Raw genomic sequence first — 22,500 nt, 5'->3', positions numbered from 1 at the left:
CCCTCCCCATTATTTAAGGACTAATGCATATAGAGTTTACTAACTCCCTATATACATTCTGACCCACACAAATTATACCAATCTTCTCCTTGAACCCACTAAAGCATTTTAAAAATTCCTTATGCTGATATTCTAAGCTATAGTCTCTGAATCATAAACTCCATCAAATATGGGGATGCTTTATTTAAAGTTTTCAATTCTTAGGTTGAAAGAATCCTCATCTTAGATACAGTTTATGATTTGAAGACTCTTTTTGTTGGTGTATCAACAAAGCAAATAAGAGAAATGGATGTAAGGACAATGTCCTTCAGCATGTTAAGTCAGAATCTCACTATATAGCCCAGGCTAGTGTCAAATTCACTATTATTCTGCCTTGGTTGCTTAGATTCTAGGCATGCATCTTGATACCTGGTTTATCCATTGTGATGGTTACATAATGTATAGAAATACCTATCTAAACTTAAAAAGATTTGAATTTACACAGGACACTTATCAGGCATAATTAGGAAAAAAGGTAGCTATTATATTAACTTTAAGAGTTTACTCTAATTACCCTCAGTGATTAAGGCTTGCCATTCACTAAAATGTTCTGAATGCTAGATTGAATTTGGAAAATCAAATTGTTCATTTCTTGTTCGTTTCCTCGTTTAGTACTCAAAGTGATCCAGGTGCTGCCTCTCAGTATAGAAGAGATAGAACTCTCTCTTTTTCTGTCTCTCTGTCTCTGTCTCTCTGTCTCTCTGTCTCTCTGTCTCTCTGTCTCTCTGTCTCTCTACCTCTCTGCCCCCTCCCCCTCTCTCTGATACACATGCACATCCCACACAAACCTATTGTGTGCTAGGGTTTATAGTGAATTAGTTTATTTTTGTGCCTGTTACTAATATCTTTCTCTTCTTGCTTTCAACCAAGGGGTGCTAAATTTGTTTGTGATTGACAGTCCATTGAACACTATTGCTGCATCCATGTATGAATTGTACATACATGTTTCAATGTACCATGTGTAGCATAATTAAGATTGTTTGGGGGGGGATCTCCTTTCCATCCTACAAAACTCCATGATGACTTTTGTAAAAAGGACCTCATCTTCTGCTACCCAGAACCTCACTACAGATCTTCCTCTCAGGTAGAGTCATCTGAAGAATTTTAATTACAAGGGAGTCATTCAATACAATAGATGTCTATATATTTAGTATTTTGATTAATTTGGGAGTGAAGCATATGGAATACTGAACAGCTTAGTCACCTCATTTGTAATCTTCAGTCATGCAGCCATGGCTAAGTACTTAAGAACATAGTGGGCTCTGGGGACAGAATACTTGGATTGGAAACTGGGCTCTTTTCCTAATAGGTCAGTGAGGAGACTGAAATCTGACTCTACTCATGTTGGATTTTTAGCTATAGACAAGAGACACAAAAATATCTATCTTTTACGATGCTATTACATATATTATTTACATATAAATTACATATGTATAAAAATACATATTACATAGATAAAATACATGTAAAAATGTGAATACTGTGATTCCATGCCTGGGTCGCAAATGATCAAGAAATATTAGATATAATCACAGCATATTGAAAGCCTTATTTCTTTTGGAGAGAGAAGGTAATTATAAACACAGAATCTGATGGCTAACATGGCATAGATTTTTTTCTAAAAAAAATATTTTAGTCCTTCTCTCAAAGTAAAATATTGTGAGCGTCTCAGAAACATCATAACACAAAAACAAACTAACAAAATCCTTGTGGCACACATTTCAGATGCCAGTTATAAAACCCATAATGATGAGCTACCTTTTCTTAAAATAAGATACTGAGTAACACAATTTCTTGCTATAATCACTCAAAAGAATGATTAACAGACAGATTCCTGAGCATCACAACGCAAAGCCAAAAAAAGCTGAGGAGGCCATGTCTCAGACCATTTCACATCACATGGGAAGCTAATTTCCAAGGAGAGGAGCCAGCATCGACGAGCGCCGCTCGGAGAGCGTCTACATTTACTCTCCCCCCCATCCATCACAGGGCTCATCATGAGCTTGTCATTAAAATCATTAACATACATTCATCGAGTGGTCTGGCCTTGTAACATATTTGCTGTGCACATTGGGACTTTCTCGGTTCTGATAAGACACACTGAGCTAAGGAAACCTGGAATGATTAAAATGTGAATTTTAAGAAATAGAGAAATTTTATGTATATGTATAAATCCTATGCCTATTAGGAACTAAATTTGTTTTATGCCAGAATTTTCTTTATGCTTGTGATCGAATCATGTCCCCTAGATTTGAAAAGATGTCAAAGTTTCAACCACATTTTTCTTTGTTTTGGTATTTTGGCATTTTTTTTTATTTGTAAAATTGGGCTTTTGAATTAGTTTTTTGTTGTTTCTTAGTTCTTCTCACTTTTAGTTTTGTTTTGTTTTTGTTGTTTTGTGAGAAAGACTGGAGGGGTGAGAAAGAAAGAAATAACAAAAGACTGAGGTGGTGGGCAGGCTGGGGAGGGTAATGGGGAAGAGCTGGGGAGGAAAAACATGATCAAAATATATTGGGTAAAAATTAGTTTTAAAAGTTTCAATTTTACTTTTTTTTGAAAAACAGATATTACCAACATTTTCATTTGCCAAAGTTAATTTAACAAAACTCTATTGATTGTTTCTATATGATTTTTAATAAAGACACATGTTCCACTATGTTCATAGCAGCCTTATTTATAATATCCAGAAGCTGGAAAGATCCCAGCTGTCCTTTAGCAGAGGAACAGATACAGAAACTGTGGTATATATACACAATAAAGTACTATTCAGCTATTAAAAACAATGAATTCATGAAATTCTTAGGCAAACAGATGGAACTAGAAAGTGTCATCCTGAGCGAGGTAACCCAGTCACAAAAGAACTCACATGGTATGTACTCACTGATAAGTGGATGTTAGCCTAAATAAAAAATAAACAAGTTACAATTCACAGAGCACAGGAAGCTCAAGAAGGAGGAGGACTTAAGTGAGGATGCTATGGTTCCTCTGAGAAAGGGAACAAAACACTCACAGGAGCAACAAAGGAGACAAAGTGTAGAGCAGAGACTGAAGGAAAGGCCACCCAGAGACTGCCCTACCTGGGGATTCATCTTGTAGACAGTCACCAAACCTTGACCATCCTATTATGGATGATTTGTACTATCTATTTGAGAGCCAGTAATCTAGAGGAGGAGAGATACGTAATCAAAAATCCCAGTTTGCCAGGAATAAAGGTCCTAAGGAAAGCAGTAATTAACAGATACCAGAGTTCATAGGAAGGAGAGAATATCTGAGGATTATCCTAATACATTAAAATACATATACATACTTGGTAGAATTTTTTTTAAAGAGTAAAAAGCAAGGACATGCCCAGACACACATGATTGCTACCCCCTTGCTTATACAACTCCTACTGGACTTGAGATGTGGGCATTTATCATAATGCATCCCCCTCGTGATGCAAAATATATCATCTGCTTCAGGATTTCAATGGTCCTGTACACTAGACTTCAGTTCTTGCAAAACCCCATAATAAAGTAGATGATAATTCAAAAGTATAGATTCTAACTATTTATAGAAACAAGATGTGTAACATTTGAGACACTGAAGATATACCTTACTAAAAGTTATAAACACACACAAGAATATTGCTTGGGTTTACTGGTCTTCATTGTTTCATTTATGAGACTTTAAACAAAGATTTTTTTAGTGGGCTTATTTGTAATACATACAGGTAGAGGCATAGATGTTTAAATATACCTCCCAGTCACTCTTTTGCCTGTTATAGCCTAGTGTTTATCAGATATCTTCATTATTAGAGAGAAGAGCATAAACCTTGGGGTAGAAAGGAAGATGTATAATAAGATCTACCTTTGTAATAAATTTCGTAGTTCTTCAACCCATTGAAAATACTGGATGTAAGTGGATATTATAGAGACTTCTACCTTGATTATCTACCTCTAATTTTAAATTCAATTATTTATTCAGTTAATAATGGATATTTCACCAAACTAAAACACAGTACTTTATTGTCAATACTTTAAAATTATTCTGTCCATCAGCGAGAGACTTTGAATTCAACTATTCCATTTTAATTCACTACTTAGCAGTTACTATAAAATATCAATTTAGTTTTTCTGCTTGAAGAAAGCATGATACCCACAATTGATGTAATTTGTACTTGGGGGATTACAAACATTTGAAACTTCTTTAAATAATTGTATGGAGAGACTCAGTTTATGTTGGAAAGGTATAAAATCATCCAGTATTTCTATGCAGGTAAAAGTTATCTCTTATTATATGTTGGAAAAAATAAGGGATTTGAAAACACAGCGAAGAGGAGAGAACGGAGCAGTGATTTTTGCCATCATAAGTTCATTTAAAACATTATGTGGTTTTAGATTTATTTATTTTATTTTAGGTGTATGAGTGTTCTGCCCAAATGAATTTATGTACACCACATGTGTATCTAGTGCTTACAGATTTCGGAAGAAGGAATCGGAATCTCGGGCATTGGCATAATGGATGATCACATGACACCATTTGAGTGCTGGGAATCGAACCCAGGTCTTCTGAAAGAACATGTGTGTGCTCCTGAGTTCTGAGCCATCTTTCCAGTCTCTGTAATAGTCCATTGCATAGAGGAAATCTAACATGCACTGTTTCATATGATACAAGAAACACAGTGATGGATGCCAGAGTAAAGTGCCGAGGAAGCACAGAGTCTGAGAACATAAACTGTGACTACTTTGTGATGTGGGGATCTCTTTGGATAGGCTTTGAAGTATCCTTCAGAGAAAAGAGAAAGGACAGAGTGGAAACAAAAAAATACAGAGGGGAGGATCTTACCTAAATTATCAACGTTACGGGAGGATCTGCTAATATAATACTTAAAAAGCTAGCAAATTAGAACAAGACAAGCCGGTGATGAGCCTTTTGCTGCATCACAGAATATGTATATTTATGTGCTTTCGGGGGAAGGCTACTGATGATTTTGGAGTAGAGAAATGAAAAAGCTGAAATCTTAGTTGAGCTAAAACTTGTTTGTGCTCTGTATGAACAGAGTAGAGAGCGGTGTGGGGAGGACCACGTCAGAGCGTTCTAGTACAGTGTGATAAGGTGCCGAGGGCCAGGGCAAATGGCACACTAAAAGGGTGGGGAAGAAGCAATGCAGGCTCTAGGTTGTGGAGTGGAAAGTTTTGCATTTCCTGGCTCTTAAATTTACGTGTATATGAAAGGCTTCCTTCTGCGCTCTGTCATGGGCACAGGGAAAGCTCATAATCAAATATGTGGTGCTGATGACATCTGTATACATATATAGATGAATTACATCTATATGCATATGTGCACACATATATACATATACACCTATAACATGCACACACATGTACACACACATGCACACGTGCACACACCACATGCACACGTGCACACACGCGCGCGCACACACACACACACACACACACACACAAAGTTTTCAACATTGTCAGAGTGACCTCAGAAGGCTTCAGTTTTACTAGAGAAGATGAAGGATAATAACGTTGAAATTTACCACAAGTCTCAGTGACTCCAATCTAGTGACAACAATGGCCATGATATCGACTCGTGCCTTCTGGAAACATTACTTATATCTAATTTTCAGTCTGCATTTATATAGCATTTTAAGGAAAGAGATTTTCAAATGAATGATTTAAGAAAAGGACATTCTATTTTGCTCTATCAAGGAAAAAACAAGCATGTCTCTATAGCAGAGTAGCAAAAAAACAACAAACAAACAAAACAAAAATAGGAAACCAGTATTTGCATTTTGAAAATCAAACTTTAAGTGTATTTACTATGTAAGAGATATATTAAAAATAAAATTGCACATTTTGCAATGATAATATATGCATATACATTGTGAAATATTCAAATTACTCTAAACAGATCTCTTTATTCAAATAGTTATTACTATTTATGGCCACAGATTTTCCAAATCAATTCTAGTCCATTATCATCAATGACAGCCTTTTTCCAGGATGTAAGATCTTGAAAGATGCCTTTTAAGAATTATATAACCTATACTCTCAAGTGCCTTCTCTCCATACTTAAAAAGTACCTGTATCTTTTTCATGATTTTGGACTATAAGTCCTGGTACCCAAACTTCTTTCCAATCTTCTATCCCATGCCTCTCCAAGTGACCGGGCCAATGCTGTGAGCAGGAGTGCTTGGAATGAGCCATGGCTGACTCACCGCTCCATTCTGTCCATTCATTAGCCTAAAACTGAACTGAGTACTTAACATTGTGATTTATGTAGGCAAATAGCAGTCACGTATCAATAATTTCCAGAAAACGCAATCTGAAAGCTGGTTTTGTGCCAAACTGAAATGCAAGTTCTCTGTGCACACAAAAGCTTTCTTCCTTCTTTCGCTTTGATGTCTGTGACGACCTGTACACTCAGCGGATGGAGACACTCAGACCATGTCATGTACATTGTGTTTCAGTAGGAAGTGCTCATTTGTGCTTATTAAAAAAAAATCAGCTTGCCTTATTTGAGGAATCTGCAAAATAGCAGTTGATTTTTATATTCTAGTTAACTGCTCACTTTTCCAGTCACCCTCTATAAGTGCATATTTCCAAACCACAGAGGACAAGTTACATTAATACACTGACTTGTTGCCTAAAGGAACGTGTTGCTTCTTTTGTTGTGAAAATTATAAGGACCTAAGGCATCAGTGAAAGGCAGAAGAAATGTTAATATTTGCCTGCACCCTACAGCAGAGTCACATTACAAGAGGGAAGTTTATCTTTTTAGATTGTGGTCACACAGCCTAATCCCTAGAGGGATGTAAATTTTATTCACTATACCCTTGCTCAAGACTAAGTTAATGGTCCTATAAACTCTTCCTGGGTTTCTTTTGAGTGAGAAAAGCCTGTGAGTAAAGTTTCTTAAGCAGAAATATTTAAATGACGCCTAAGTAAGTGGAGGACAGACTAGAATCTTAGTGGTGCTTTTACATCCGGATGATATCAGTATTATCAAGTATTCAGTATGACATGGATGAGTCGATACTATCATAATTAAAGTAGTTTTGTGTCATCATGGTGTGTGAGAGAACTCAGTGATACAACGTGAGTCTGATAAAACCTTGAAACCTGGTAGGAGAAGCCTAGTGTGAGAAGGCTTGCTCCTGAATGTGTAAACTCTGAGGTCAGTCACCAACACCACACACAATCACTTCCATCAATCAATCAACCAACCAATCAGTCAATCAGTCAAGCAGTCTGTCTACTTCTTTGTATGTAATGTGAATGTATCTGTATATGTACCATATGCAGCTGGTGATAAAACGTGGTCTTAAAATGTATGATGTATATCAACAAATAGTGTGAGGAAAAATACACTTTATGAGCCATATCTATAATACAGAAGATTTCAGTAAAAATGAGATCAATGATGTATAAGAATTAATGTTACAAAAGACTGCAAATGCTATGTGCTTTATATGCTCTTGGTAGTTTTTTTTTTTTAATAATGTTTACTCACATTCTCTAATTATTTGAGAACAGTTTAAATAAATTTAACATATCTCATAGAAGAAAGCGATAATATGCTCTGGTCCCATAACTGTGTACTGTTATTATAAAACATTACACCTCAGATAATATTTGACAGTATGCTCTGAAGCTACATTAGATCTCTATTTGTACTAAATGTAACTTGAATACTTTTCCCCCAAGTGGGATATAAAACTCCAAAAGAAATGTTTACAGGTGTACAACTCACCCCTGCCATTTCTTTACAGTTGTATCCTAACTGGTGAATAATATTTAAAAATATGAGAATAGATTCACTACAGATACATGCTGTACATTGATTCCATAGGTTCTGCATATTTCATAAAATTATGTCATAAAATTGCTAGTTAACAGAAAACTCAAGAGCAAGATGGGAGTTTCTCTTAAATAACTATATTTATTCCTCAGTATAGTACAGGCTGTCAAATAAATAATAATAACCCTTGACATCTAGGCTGCTAAGATAAACAATGTACATAATTTGCAATCTGTCTATTTCATATTTGTTTAAATACATTTCATTCCAACTAGCTCTATTTGCCAATGACAAAATGATCAATGTAAATGTTTTGAATATATAACATTATAAAGGATATATACAGACTTCATTAAGATAGATTCAATTTCATAAGAACAATTGTTTATATTGCTTCGTTTTAATAGATAATTTCTATTGAATTGATTATAAATCTATAAAACTTGCAAATTTAGTTATCTCCATTTATGTATTCTTTTTGAAATGAGAATGCACCTTTAGAAAACTTGTCACTTCCTTACTGAGGAAATGGAACTTATCTACTATATTATGGAAATAAAATGATTAAATAAAATTAAAAGCTCAAAAAAATTTACTCTTTTACAAATAGAGGAAACCGTTTGATTAATTCTCATGAAATGAGAGCTGCTCAGGCTAATATCAGTAAACTTACATTTCTAACCATAGAAAACATATTCCATTCTATGTACGATTTTATCCTTTTAAAGGATAATCCAGATTTCATCGGAAACAAGTAAACTATTATTGTATAAGCTTAATTTTTCAATGCAGATGATGAATGAAAATATTATTATAGCAACCAGGAATAAAGTTCTCAAATCTTTATTAATATATTTCACTTTTGCACCTTATTTTCTTAATATACTATTTATTATTTTGTAGATTAAGATAACACTTAATATTAAAATTTTTAGTGTTGATTAATCATTATTGTGTTATGACTAAATAGTATATAACTACTTCCTCTAAGCCAAAACATATCAGTCTTACAGATAAAATTCCTTTTTCTTTCCTCTTGATGAAGATGAAAAAATTTCCTTGTTGAAAGTAATGTGTGACCAAGAAGTGGCTAAAGTTGAAGTGAACCAGTTTTTCTCCATCCCATACGTGCCATACATATTCATCGTTGCCAGGATATGAGAAGAAATACCCTGCCAACTCTCAACATCTGCATAAACAAGTAAACTTTATTTTTAAATTTAAATCTGGGATCTAATTTTAATACTAGCACATTTAATAAACCATTTTTTTCTCTTCTAACAATGTAAGCATTGTAGTATTTGATTGCAAAGTGCTGTTATTTTCAGATAATTAGGTTTCCCCTCTAAGACATATTTCAATTATTAATGACATAGTTTATAGTTCTGGTCCACATATGAAATAAACCTAACCTCAAGATCTGCCTACAAATTCCATTACAGTCAACAGACATTCAAAGAAATCTAACAACAACAGCAACAACAACAACAACAACAATCTGGCTTAAAGATATAAAACAGAAGTTAGCAATCATAAGCGTATATCTCAGAATTTCTCTAAGTCTTCCTGGTTTTACCTGAAGCACCATTTGAAATATATTCAAATTTATGGAACACTGTTTAAAGAAACTGAATTTTGCATTATTTTGAGGCTTAGTTCCAAGTAATTTTATATGGTTTTTCTGTGACATCTATTCAGAAAATATTCTCACCAGAATCAAGATTTAGTAGATATTTGAATTCATTAAACTTAGTGACAATAATGGATACAATTTTGTCTATAGATGTCAAATATACATGAAATAATTTTGATCATTGATAATTATACATAATTGTACCCAGTTTCTGAATTAAGTTAATGCCCATGGATATACATACACAAGTACTTATACATCTTGTGTCCCTTATATGTATGGTTTTCACAGACTTTCAACCATAGTTCTAAGGACTCTTTCGTTTCTCACTTGCCATTGAGAGAAATACAGCCTAGCTCATATCCTAACACTTAGCATCTAGTGCTGCCTTTCTGTTGCCCTGACTCTGTGGGAGCCACCTCTCCAAAATCAGTTTGGCCTTATTCCTTGAACAGGCTTTAGTCTGTAACAGCAGGATGCATGGCTTTGTGGGACCTATGCTTCCAGTTCCTATTTAATTTCACTGGACTTCTTGGATTCTGACTTTTTAAGGATATCAACCTCACAGTCTTATAGTTGAACATAGGTCTCTGGCTGCCACATTGGTAGGTGGATGGTTTGTTTGTCTGGACTGCTTATTTTTCCCACTGCCAGTCTGCCCAAGCAAAAATGTTCTCCGTCTCCCTCGTCAACTCTTAGTAAAGTTGGCACCTAGCATTTCCAGCTGGACTTCACAGGGTTCATGTTACTAGGTCTCAGTAACCTTTGAGACTGGCTGCTCTGCTGGACCTAAACTCTTCCTCAGACTAAATCACTGAATTGACTCAAACTTCAGTTGTCTCCTAACCAGGCATCATTATACTATGTACAAAACATGAGAATGGATTAGAAAATGAAAACAATGTTGACCTTTTGTTGTAAACCTCATGCATCCTTTATTTCTCTGATTTATTAATTAACAAAAGGATTATGGCTTTATGAGCAGTAAGAGAATAAATACAGTGGAACACTTATCAGCTTATTTTTTTTTCTTTCAAATGTTTAGCTGTTACTCCAAGATGAAGATCAATCTAAGAAACATTCGTTTCTACTAGTGATATAAAAGTATTTAGTTAACTGTTGCTTATATGTTATATTAATGTATATCTATCTATCTATCTATCCATCCATCTGTCATCTGCCCATCAGTTAATTCTATCCTAATGATATCTACTGCTTATAGAATGCAGCATCCTTGTGCTTTCAACTGATTTTATTCACATGGGAATATTATTAATAATTTAAAGAAATGGTCAATTTTAATGTTTCAAAGGAGTAAAATATTTCCACTTCCTAATTCTTTTGTCAAAGCTAAATTTAAATTTTTGGAGGGTGTGGATAGGTAGATAGATTCTTTACTCTTTTCTGATGTCTAGATGTATGAAAAAGGTAATATCTAAACAATATTTGTTCTTTAACCATTTAGAGAAGTATTCTTTGACCCTTAGAAAATTTCTATGGCTCTCCAAACAGAAAAAGGAGATGTATCTTCTAACAAATATCTTCTTTAGATATGAAACAGAATCAGTAAGCTACAGTACTGTCAGCTAAAGTTGTCTGACACACTTTGCCTAAATTGTGGGATTTCACACCATGGATGTCAGATAGCATCTGTAAAGTTCTATAAAAACCTTCAAAACTCTATAGGAACCCACAAATTTCCACAATTGGCACGCTGGGGATATCACACATTTTAGCAGAAGATACTGTACCTCTGGTAGGATCTTTTTATTAAGAGGAACTCGAATGAGTTGTAAGTACCACATACAGGGCCTGGAATAATGTCAAAAAGAACAGGAGCTACTGATCCATCCTTGCAGCCCTTGACAAAGGAAATGAGATGATAAAGAGCTGGCATCATCATGAGCGCCGCACAATCATTTTGGAAGGAGATCTCAAAGCTAACTAGCCAAGTTAATGAAAAAGTTTAGACATTAAATAAAGATGGAATTAAATCAGAACAAAAATTACAAGAGGCCATGGAAGGTCTGGGGCTACAAATTAAAGATGCCAGGAACGGTGATAATGAGAACATCTGTGACAATGCAAGGGGAGCCAAGAAGGACCTTTTAGTTCAGAATGGTGATAATGTAACACAAAGGCCCCAAACAGCAGAAAATAATACTGCTTTCACCGGAGTGAAAACAATGAGAGAGCATGCCACTGGCCAGGAGTATCAGTCACTTTCAACTGTTTTCCTCAAATGAAGAGCCACACCACTTTCAAACACTTTTGTCCAGAGACGGATCTAACACCTGTGGTAATTTTATATAAAATATCATCAACGAAAGGAGTAGGATCTGTGAAACCAACATGTGCCTTCGGATGGTAGTTTAAAGTCTATGGAAAAGAATAAGAATGGGCAAAGGGACAAAGCAAATGTTACATATTCCAGTATCATGCTTCGCGATGATTCATGGTGCAGAGACTCAACACCAAATTAGAAAATGGGGGCTGGTGAACCCTTTTAGCTATCTTTGTGACAAATTGTTACCCATACATGAGGCTAACATCTAATACATCAGTGTGCTCTTACAACTTCTTGAAGCTCTCCAGGAGCCAAAGATGCTACCAAGATGGGAAAGATAATGCATGATTCAAGAACTTTGGAGGTACACAGAATACATACTGGTCACTAAAGATAAATATAACCTCATTGCAATCTTCTACCAACACATATTCTTTTTATACAGCATGCTTCTTTACCTCCAAAAGTTGCATTCTAAAGAAACAACCAATATGTTTTATAATGTAGTATCTTAGTATTTTTTATAGTATATCATTAGCTCTCCGACCTTAGGCATTTTCGTTCATAAGAGAAAGAAAATAATGATCATTTGCAACAAATTATTTAGCAAGAAGAATTTTTAAATGGGAGGAAAGTAGAGATTTCAGAAATAACATGTAAGAAACTCACCAGTAAGTAGCACTAATCTGAAAGAGAGCCCCATGAAAATGGGCAACTTGTGCCTCAATAGCAAGCCAGCTCTAGGAAGAACATGAACTTTAATCTTTTGGTATAGAATTGGGAAATATAAAAATGAGGATCTCATTTAAGATTGCACGAGAGAAGGTGAATCTGATCCAACTTATTGGGAATGGGGAGCAATAATGGCTTAATAGAGAAGATACAATGAGGCTGTGCTAATTATTGTGACTTCATCATTAAACACCAATGTTTGCCACAGCATGGAGAAAGAAAGCTTTAGGACTAATTTTATCTGTGTGGGTTCACCTTTCAATTTTGATCCAAATATTTTCTTCTCTTTTATGTCTAACAAATATGAGAAGACACTAAGTTGAAATTATATCTGTATAACCACACCATCAACCCACCTGAAGTACTGAGGAGACAGTTCTTGGTGAAGTGTTGAGTGTACAAGCATGATGATCTGAGTTTAGGTCTCCAACTGCTTAGCACACATAAAGAGCAATATTAGAGCTACTTATTGGTCTAAATGTTTCCTTTTCTTTCCGCAGCGTTCTAGCCAAATCATGGATGTTATTGCTGAAGGTGCTACTTTGTAAAGCTAAGCTGTTTCCAATAAACTGGCCATTATATCTAAAACATACTATACATTCTTTAGAAACCTGGTGTTAACTTGGAGATATCTGCAGAATGAACATGCATGTTCCAGTGCACCCAGGCACCACAGTATTAGTTCAAGCAATGGTGTGAGAAGCCAGGCTTTTGCACGCAAGAAGCTGAAGTTAGACTCTGGCAGAAAATTAGGAAAGCCTCTTGGGCAATAGGATCATTATGATAAGGAGAGGTGGACTTATGTAAGAGAAACCTGATACAAGGTAAAGCAAAAGAAGACAAACAGTTTCAAAAAAAACTAAATGAAATTTTTTTTGGGGGGGAAGCTTTGCTTTACAAAAATAAAATTTTGTAATGGAAGGACAGTTAGAAAAGAAGAGTGGGAATGTAGGGGTTGGCTCTGATGTTAAGGTCTTGTTCCCCCAATTGGTTCTTCATCCATCAATAAAGACGCCAGCGACCAATGACTGGGGATGGGGCGGGACACCAGTTGTTAGAGAGGACACGGGCAGAATCCAGAGAGCAGAGAAAGAAGCCAGAGTTGCTGCAGGAGCTAAAGCCAACCAGCCAAAGTTTTCAACTTTGAATGACCAATGGCCACTGCATCCGATTATGTATAGGGTGGAAGGAAAAGTTTAGCAATGCCCAGTGGAATATATGGGGAAACTTGGAATCTTCGACAAGCCCACATTTGTCCCTCTATTTTAATGGTGTATATCTCTACCATCCTCAAGTACACATTCCCATTCGACCATGTTACTATTATGGAACTGAATAAAAATCTAAAGAGACTAAGCATGTCTGGTGTTTTTGTCACCCCCAGAATCTCAGGACATTTCATTTCTCACACTCCAAACAAAATGATGGAGCCATCACTTTCCACTTCTACCCTGCCTTCTACTGTGCACTGACTTTGACTGTAGCCATGCGATTTTCTCAGTTTCTTCTTAGAATACAGTCGGGTGCCCCTTTCCCCCATCTTTATTTTAAAACGCTTATTGGATTAATTCATCGTTTTCCACACCTTAAAGCAGATACTATAGATCCTAGAGCCTACAAAAATTAATCTTCTGCATCCAGGTCTCTTAACTAAAAAACATCCTGACATTTTTGTCATTAAGATATAGTACATGTGGTGTGTGTTCGGGGAGTTTGCCTCTTAAAGCTGAACACTGACTGTAGCAAACCCTAACTCACAACCCTAAACAAGCTCGGCACTGCCGAACCAGCTCCACCGCTTGGTACTTACTTAGAGGGCTGGCCTCATCTTCATCTACACTAAACTCTGTATTTACTTATGCATTTTAAAGTCCTGTCTAACCTAATTCTCCCTGTTTTAAGGCAATGAGGTACAAATTCTGAGTTGGTATTATTCTCTCTGCTAAAAAACATACTGCATACTGTTTCATAAGATAGGACTTTCATTTCTATTCAATCCCCAAATTTTCTGAACTGCATTCAGTTAGAGGCAAACAAATTTTAATTGATAGATCCATGCCAATAATTTCACTTTGTTTTGCTTCAAAACAAGCACAAGATGCTTACAGTTCCTTACAAATAAGCATCTCAGAAGTATGAACTGAGGATGCAGAATGCTGAGGTGATATCTACTAATATCTGAACAATCTACAAGAAGTTAATGGGGCAGCACAGAGATGAGAAGTATCAGTGTTGACTCAATATTTTGCAGGATAATTACAAACTTGATTTTCATTTATATTGCTCAGGAAAAGACAAGATGGGGTTCTTCTAATTTTTATCTATTTCTGAAATCTATTTCCAACAAAAAATGGAGGCTTTTCTTTAGTCTATGGAAAATAAATACAGGTACTTTGTGTGTGTGTGTGTGTGTGTGTGTGTGTGTGTGTATGTGTGTGTGTTGCTTCATGTCAGTAGAACACACATAATGCATTAGCTGAATGGATTTTTATATAATTTATAATGGCACTATACCAGATACTAAATATATTTTAATGTTTTTTTGCATACTACCATTTCTCTTAGATATAGATAAATTTTATATTAACAATAAACTGAATGATCAGAACCACAAACTGTCAAGTGAAAAATGCTATGAGCCAAGTAAAGCCATTATTTAGTCCAATTATTATTTCAGGTTTCAAAATACAATGTTTAATAAACTATTTTATTAACTCATTAATTTTTTATTTTAATAGTCTTAGCCCTGGACAATTAAACTTGTGAAAATTACTTCCTCTGCATCTCCTTGCACTTGGTTTACATTGGTCTACGTACTGCACAGGAGCAAGAGAAGGAAAATCCACAGTTCACATATTGCTTTTATGAATACCTTTCATACAGCTCGCCTTTCTAAATGGCGAAAAACAGGATCTAACTCTTGTTGGGTGTTTAAAGATGAATTCCTTTAGCATTTGCATAGGGAGTGAGCACTAGCACAGTCAGCAGAGCAACTGAAAGGAAAAGCCCCCGGCTACCACTCTATGGCTGACAGGGTGATGGTGCGGATGTGAGACCTTCTGTCTGATTGCTCTTTTTCCCTGCTTAGAGTGCGGCTACTCTCAAGAGCATATATTTATGTTCTTTTTACTTGGAGTTTTATCACTTCTTTTGTATTATTTAATACAACTAAAGACACTTCCAAAAGACAGATTTCTCCATTATGGAAAAGTAATGGCTTAGAATCTGACGACAGCCGTTAATGACCGCAGTGTGTGTTTTTGCAAAGACGACAGCCTGAAAGTCCTGTACATCGGTGAGGCATACGAACTCAAAGATGCTCATATGTCAAACAGTGGACGGCATTTTAAAAATCAACAAAATAGTAACTTGTGAAAGGTCAAATGAAAATGGGCAGATAGATAGCAGGGTTCTCTCTCTCTCTCTCTCTCTCTCTCTCTCTCTCTCTCTCTCTCTCAGGTCTTTGGCAAAACTCTCAGTGAGGGGGAGGAAGAGTCCGGGGTGGTAGCATATGCCTATAATTGCAGGAAAACAAATGGGAAACTGAGGCAGGAGAACTTACTAGAGTCTTGAGTCTGTGTTGCAATCATGAGACACTGTCTCAGACGCAAAGCAAAAAGGCCAAATAGCATCATGGCAAAGAATGAAACACGGACACGAAGACAAGGAATAACCTTGTGTCAATACGTGAGGTTAAGCAGCTTGCGGACTAAGCAAGAGAGGAACAGCTGTAGTAGCCCAACATCATCCTAACTGCTAAGAAGCATGGGCACTTCCTTACTCAACTACAATTATTTCTCCAGGAATTCTGATTTCTCCCATGATCAGTACTTTTTAGTAAACAAGAAACTGATATGCCTGATACAACTGAATAAGACCTGGCAGTTTCGAAGTGTCGTACACTTTTCTGAAATCCACAATACATCAATTTTTAATACTCCTACTCTCTCAGCTCCATTAAAAAGATGGTAGGGGAAAGATTTTAGAGTAATTAATGATATAGTTAGCTGCTAAATATTAATAGGAATCGTAGTCTTGCATAAAATATAACATATAAACCTTGCCAATACAGACGCACCAGTAATTAAACTTGAATATGTAATTACACTGATTTATAAGACAGGCAAAAAGTTACACTTTACCAGCTTCTATGTAAACTGTGGGTAACAGTTAAACTTTGCATTTTACGGTTTATAAAAATGGGCAATGTCTTGACTACAGTTCATAAATGGTTTAGAGTCCTGTAATAGTAGTAAAAATTATGACAACTTACCCTACCATAAATATTCTTATTACACCATACAATGCAAACTATGATAATGCCTTATAAGATGGAGTTTCATTGGAGACAGTACTTAATGCCTAACAGGACTTTCGTAGTACTAAGAATTTGTAGAAGAATGCTACCAACAGTGGCTCTATGTCACTTGGGATAATCTCTAAGAACAGTTTTGGCATACTTTACATATTATGGACACAGTATAATCCAACTCCACTTAAACTTGTATGTTTTTACTTAAACCCCATGATAAACTTCAAGGAAAAGACATCAGAACTAGAAGTGTAAAGATATATTTTCATTCCTTTGCGGAATCTGTTAACCACACTTACATATGTGGCTGAGGTGAGCAGCCCGGACTGCTGTTCCCATTGCTGTCCATGTGCTCCAGGGACCCATTGAGGTCTTCATGGACGGCCTGCAGGAGGCCACTGGAGGCGTTATTGATCAGTCCAGGGTTACTTAGCAAAGGCAAACTGCTCTCTGCCAAGGCAGCCTAGTGGGACAGACAAGGAGGAAGACAGCTTTTAAAACACCCGCCCTTTAAAGTCATTGCAACCGCACCTATCTCCTTTTACCAGATGCACATTGCAGCATAGATATTTTAGAAGTACTTCAATAAAATGTATGGAAAAACAGAAATTCCTAACTGGGCCCTTGCAGGCGAGAGAGTGCGGGCATTCGCGTGAAGTGCGCATATAAACAATAGCTCCCACAGCAAACTTTTCCCGTCACGTTAACCTTTCGCATAATGAAATGTTGAATCCTCACATGTTCAGAAATACTCCAGGATAATATAAGCAGTTGCTCTGCTTTTTTAAAAATGACCAGAACTTAACTCAAAATAAAGAAGTCCTGACATTTGCCTCCTCTGCATAAAAATTATATATTATAATTAAACTTTAAAGTTTTTGCCACAAGCACCATGTTCCCCAACACTATGATGTGAAATCATTTATGACAGCCTGGATAAATATTAATGCATAGCCACATGCATTTGCAAACGCTTCTATCAATCTAGCATTTGCAGGAAAACTGAGTGTTCCAGATTTTGCCACAGGGTGTCCTTCTTGCTTCTTCACATCAAAAGTAGCTTGAATGAGAATCAGTGCTTTCCAGTGCTTTCCATAGTACTAGGAAACTAGGTACTACAACTTCCTTGGACGAGACACCAACTATTAAGAATAGTCATAACCTCGCCTAAATAAAAACCATGCCAAGCAGCAAAGTGCCCAAATATCCAAACAGGACAGGACTGGAAATGTGCATTTTATGATTTTACCTGCAGACTGGCATTCAGCGCTGCTCCATAGCCCAAACTTGTAGGTATATTTTTTACTAAAGTTGGACTTCTGGAAGAAAAAAAAATTACATAAGATATATAAATTAAAATTTGAAAGATGTGGATATAAAATGCAACAACTTCTACATACTTGATAGAGCAACTTGGTTCATGAGTTAAAACAAACAAAACAAAATCAAACAGCAAAGACTTTAGACTATGGCAGGTGTGAAGGTCACTCAGGACATAACCTGGAGGACATATTTTTGGGCTTCCTGAAGATTTTATTTCCAAGAACAACTAAAGATCATATAAAAACTTAAAAAAATGTAAATACACAAAACAATTACCAATTTGATGTAATCAGGAAATAATTAATGGTTAATTTCTTGAACACCATGAATTAACATAACAAATTACCATAGTTAATTAAATGACAACATAATGGATTAACTATTTCTGGAATGCAGAAATTAGCAAATACTTGACTATAGAAAGCAGAACTCAAGGGCCAGGAGGAGACAGCATGGATTAAAAGCAACACATAAGGCAGTGGTAGCTTTGGGGACTGGGGAAATGCTACAAGGTGTTAATTAGGCACGAAATAAGTTCCATCGTATTTCTGACTTAGCTCGGGTTGTTTTTCTCTATGTGAAAAACGAAATCATACTTTCCATGCAGTAACTATTTCAAACTAGTGGGTCTTGAACATCCCAATGGCATTATATAGAAAACTGTGTTGCCTGAGAATAAATGAAGTAAGCCCAAATGACAACATTCGTCTTGGAAAAAAAAAAGGATAAAGACCACAGCAAATAAAATCCTTTATTTTTAAAGAAAGTTTTTCCAGAGTACTAGTACAAGCACCACCAGCTTTATTTAAAAACAGTCTTTTGTCCTCTTTTGTCAGCCAGATGACCCCCCCCACTAGAAAGTATACACCATTCTGAATTTAATTTTTTGTTATTAGATTAAAGAAAAAAGCAGAATTGCTGAAAACTATAAGCAAAGTGTTTTGTGGAAAATCATTGGTTGGATAATGATTTGTACATGAACGCCTAAATTCAAAAGGCTGCTCACAGCCAAGAATGGGAGCATGCCTTTCGCTGACTTCCGCACCCCACCCCCAACCACAAGCATTCACTCTTCCAGGGGATGCAGGATACAGGATTACAAAACTGTCACACACATACCCTGTTATCTTTTGTGACCTTCGCTTCTGGTATTCGACTTCATCCACAGTCCACACTGCTCCTTTAACGTTTTCTACTCGAACAAAACATTTGTGCAGGCTAAGATTATGACGCACTGCATTCTAAGTCAGACGGAAAGAGCAGGAAGGAGCAGGAAGAATATTGTTTAATAAGGCGGCCCAACACAGTGCGTTATTGATCTTACTTGATCAGAGGGAAAAATTCTAACATGTTTAAGCACGAAAATCAAAATATGGCGTGATATTACAAACCCCCAACTTACAAATTACTGGAATCTGCAGTTTGAACTTTGTGATAAGAGAACCTTCCAAGCTATTTTAATAATAGCTGTGTCAAAACCTTTCTTTCATTGCACTGGTCTAAATTGCAATATCTGTACAAATTACAGTATCTTTGAAAATGCCAGAACAATTAGGTCAGCTCTGTTGTGTCCCTGATCAAGCACTCAGGGATGGTTGAAATGTCCAAAGGAACCAGTCCTGCTTGAGGTATTAAAATGCTAAAAAGGCTACAGTGACAAGTGTTAATTTTGCACAAAGCTTTATGCAAATAAGCTCAAAGGCTTTCTTTTCATCCCTATAATGGTGAAATGACAGAGTTTGTTTATTCTGTGTTATTAGACGACATATGCAAGTTACAGTGCAGTGTCCTGCCTGCACAAGAAGACACACTTAGACTTTTTTTTTTAAATTCCCAATAAAGTTTTTGTAAATGTTAAACTCAATTGAAAGTCAGGGCTAGAGCCCGAGAGTACGTTTTTCTTCCCATAATGATTATGCAAACAGATGTTGTTGGCAGCTTTGTATTAGAGTAATTACTCAAAATTAACATTTTTAAATCAAATTAAGTCATTCCTAAAATTTTAACCATAATAAATATACAGTAGACAACATAATTTACCTTCAGTACTTTCTATAATTCAAATTATGAACCTAAGCAAATATTTCTTGCTGTCAAGGTACACTGGCATATAGCTATCAACTACTCAGAAAATGACCTAATTCTTATTTCAAGAATATAAAACAAAGTAATTTTGATGAAGATTTCTTTCTATTTGCACAAAGACAAGCTTCTGGCTTGCTCTAAGAGAAGAATTCTTTAAAAAAAAAAAAAAGGCGTAAGCAGATCTAGCATCTGACCTGAAATCCAAGGATTTGATTGATCTTAATGCCCATGGCTCTGAATATGATAATTTTAATATTAATGAGCAAATGAGCGGTTTTATTATGCATGCGATATAGTTAGAACTAATAAGCTGTTCAGAATGAGTTTTGCTGGATCCCCGAGCTGTGGAGATGAGACCAAGCTAAGATATTAAATCACCTTTCATTTCTTTTAAAATTTCTTTCACTAAATCAAATGACAGAACATTCCTTACATTCTCTAATGAGTAACAAAAGAAAATGTAAACCTTCGACATAAATACAGGTAGCTGAAAAATACTCTAAAACATATATCCTGCAGATTATCCCCGACATGTTCATCACATAAAACACACACTAAGTAACTGCATAAATAAAACAATTACATTCATTTACAGTACCGAAGACTGTAGCAACTAGTAACATCTAAACATTTTGTAAATTAAAAGCATTCCGAGCCTTGCACCCATATATCTGTAATCGCCCGCCAGATTAATTTGCATTTTAAATCCAAATTAATTCACTTTAGCATATCTCAGAGTCTAAAATTCTTAGTATGCTGATGAGCGCTCCACAGCGTCTATTCTTCTCAGCTACAAACATTTTCCCCTTTTGTACCAAATGGCTTGTGGCTAATTGATGTTTCTGACTGCTTTTTGAAATGAAAATAAAACAGTTCACTTAGTCTGTGCTGAGGGCCCTTATCTTTCCAGACGTTGCTCATTTCCAAAAATAGATGTACAGAGCTAACATTTTTTTTTAGCTCCTTGTAAGATCCAGACAATGAAGTTGTTTGGACAGGGGTATAGATGAACCCTTTTGTCTAAGTAAATAAACTGCATTTATGTTCTGACAGGATAATATTCACTTTACTTTCTTTTAGTTCCAGCTGAGTAGCCAGGGCCCTCACTCCCGTGGCAGCCTCAGTCTGGATGATAAGGTATGATATGTACAAAAGGAGCAGACCGGGACAAAACCTACAGCCTCCATTTGTTGCACAAGCCAAACAGACATTTTTCAAACTAATTAGCCAATAATATGCAAGAGAAAAAGTAATATCGTGCGCCTAACAAAGGTGTTGATGATTGAGAGCTCACGCTGTAATTAGCGTGTCAGGCCCTCGTTTCTCTGCCAAGCCTCAGCTATTAATTGCACCAAATTAGAAAACTATATCAGAGGCAAAATTATTCTTTCACTTGTCATTTTGAGAGAGGGAATTCATTCCATTCAAGAGGCAGGTTAAAAAGAGGGGAAGCAGATACTAATCTGCTTGTGTCATGTAAATAAATGCTCCTTGTGCTATCTGTAAGGAACTGTGTTGGGCATCTCGGAACGGCTGGAGGAGGACTTTGTCGTTACCTTCCAAGTCGCAGCATTCCGCCTGAAGTAAGCGAATGTCCGTGTAAACCAGCTGTAAATTTCATTAAGTGTTAACTGCCTGTCAGATGACTCCATGATAGCCTGGAACAGACAAGACACACAGTGACACAGAATAATGGTTTACTAGCCCGGCTGGATGACACTCCCTCATCCAAGCCTTCCTTTAAGCATTAATGAATTTTAATTTAATCAGCCAAAGCTAATTTCCCTTCTACTTACCTGCCTTATGAGAGTTGCATAAGTAAAGGGAGGTCTAACATCTGCGTTTTTATAAAATTCGTAGTTTGGGGCAATCTCTATAAAAATAAATAATTAGAAAGAAGACCTGTTAATTCTGCTAATAACAAAGGGAGACAGAATCAATTTTTCATACTTTTCCTTAGTATTGGTAAAGTGATTTGGTGAGAAGCCACTGGCCGTGGGGACACAGAGCATGACAGTGGAATTGAATTATATGAAAGAGGCCATTTCTGACGTGAAGTGCAAATGAGGCGTCCCCTAGATGTTCACAGTACTTCAGGAGCGGTGTGACCAGCTGGCCTGAGGATTTTTGTTCCCCCTACCAGCCAGGTCCTCTTTTAAGCGGGTGGTTTAGGCATGTTCTTACACGGACTTTTGCCCCTTGCCATAACCTTTACTTTTGTCCTCTAATACTTCTTAATGTAGAACAGGATCAACTCTTGACATCTGCATCTGTGGCCATCTACCAAAGGAGGAG

The 22,500-nt window shown here is 36.2% G+C and overlaps 1 protein-coding gene across 1 annotated transcript in view; it reads right to left on the bottom strand.

The window, feature by feature from the left end:
- Foxp2 (forkhead box P2) overlaps positions 1-22,500 on the bottom strand; it is a 253,317-nt gene that overhangs the window by 5,929 nt on the left and 224,888 nt on the right. Inside the window, exons 11-15 of the mRNA XM_052172433.1 lie at positions 22,002-22,078; positions 21,762-21,863; positions 19,240-19,361; positions 18,047-18,116; positions 17,097-17,260 (exon numbers count right to left, since the gene is read on the bottom strand). Of these exons, the coding sequence (XP_052028393.1) occupies positions 17,097-17,260; positions 18,047-18,116; positions 19,240-19,361; positions 21,762-21,863; positions 22,002-22,078 (535 nt within the window). The remainder of the gene's footprint in view (positions 1-17,096; positions 17,261-18,046; positions 18,117-19,239; positions 19,362-21,761; positions 21,864-22,001; positions 22,079-22,500) is intronic.

Source organism: Apodemus sylvaticus, chromosome 2 (assembly GCF_947179515.1).
Source record: "Apodemus sylvaticus chromosome 2, mApoSyl1.1, whole genome shotgun sequence".
Classification (NCBI taxonomy): domain Eukaryota; kingdom Metazoa; phylum Chordata; class Mammalia; order Rodentia; family Muridae; genus Apodemus; species Apodemus sylvaticus.
The sequence above is the reverse complement of the archived record's forward strand: the minus strand, read 5'-3'. Positions and strand labels throughout refer to the sequence as shown.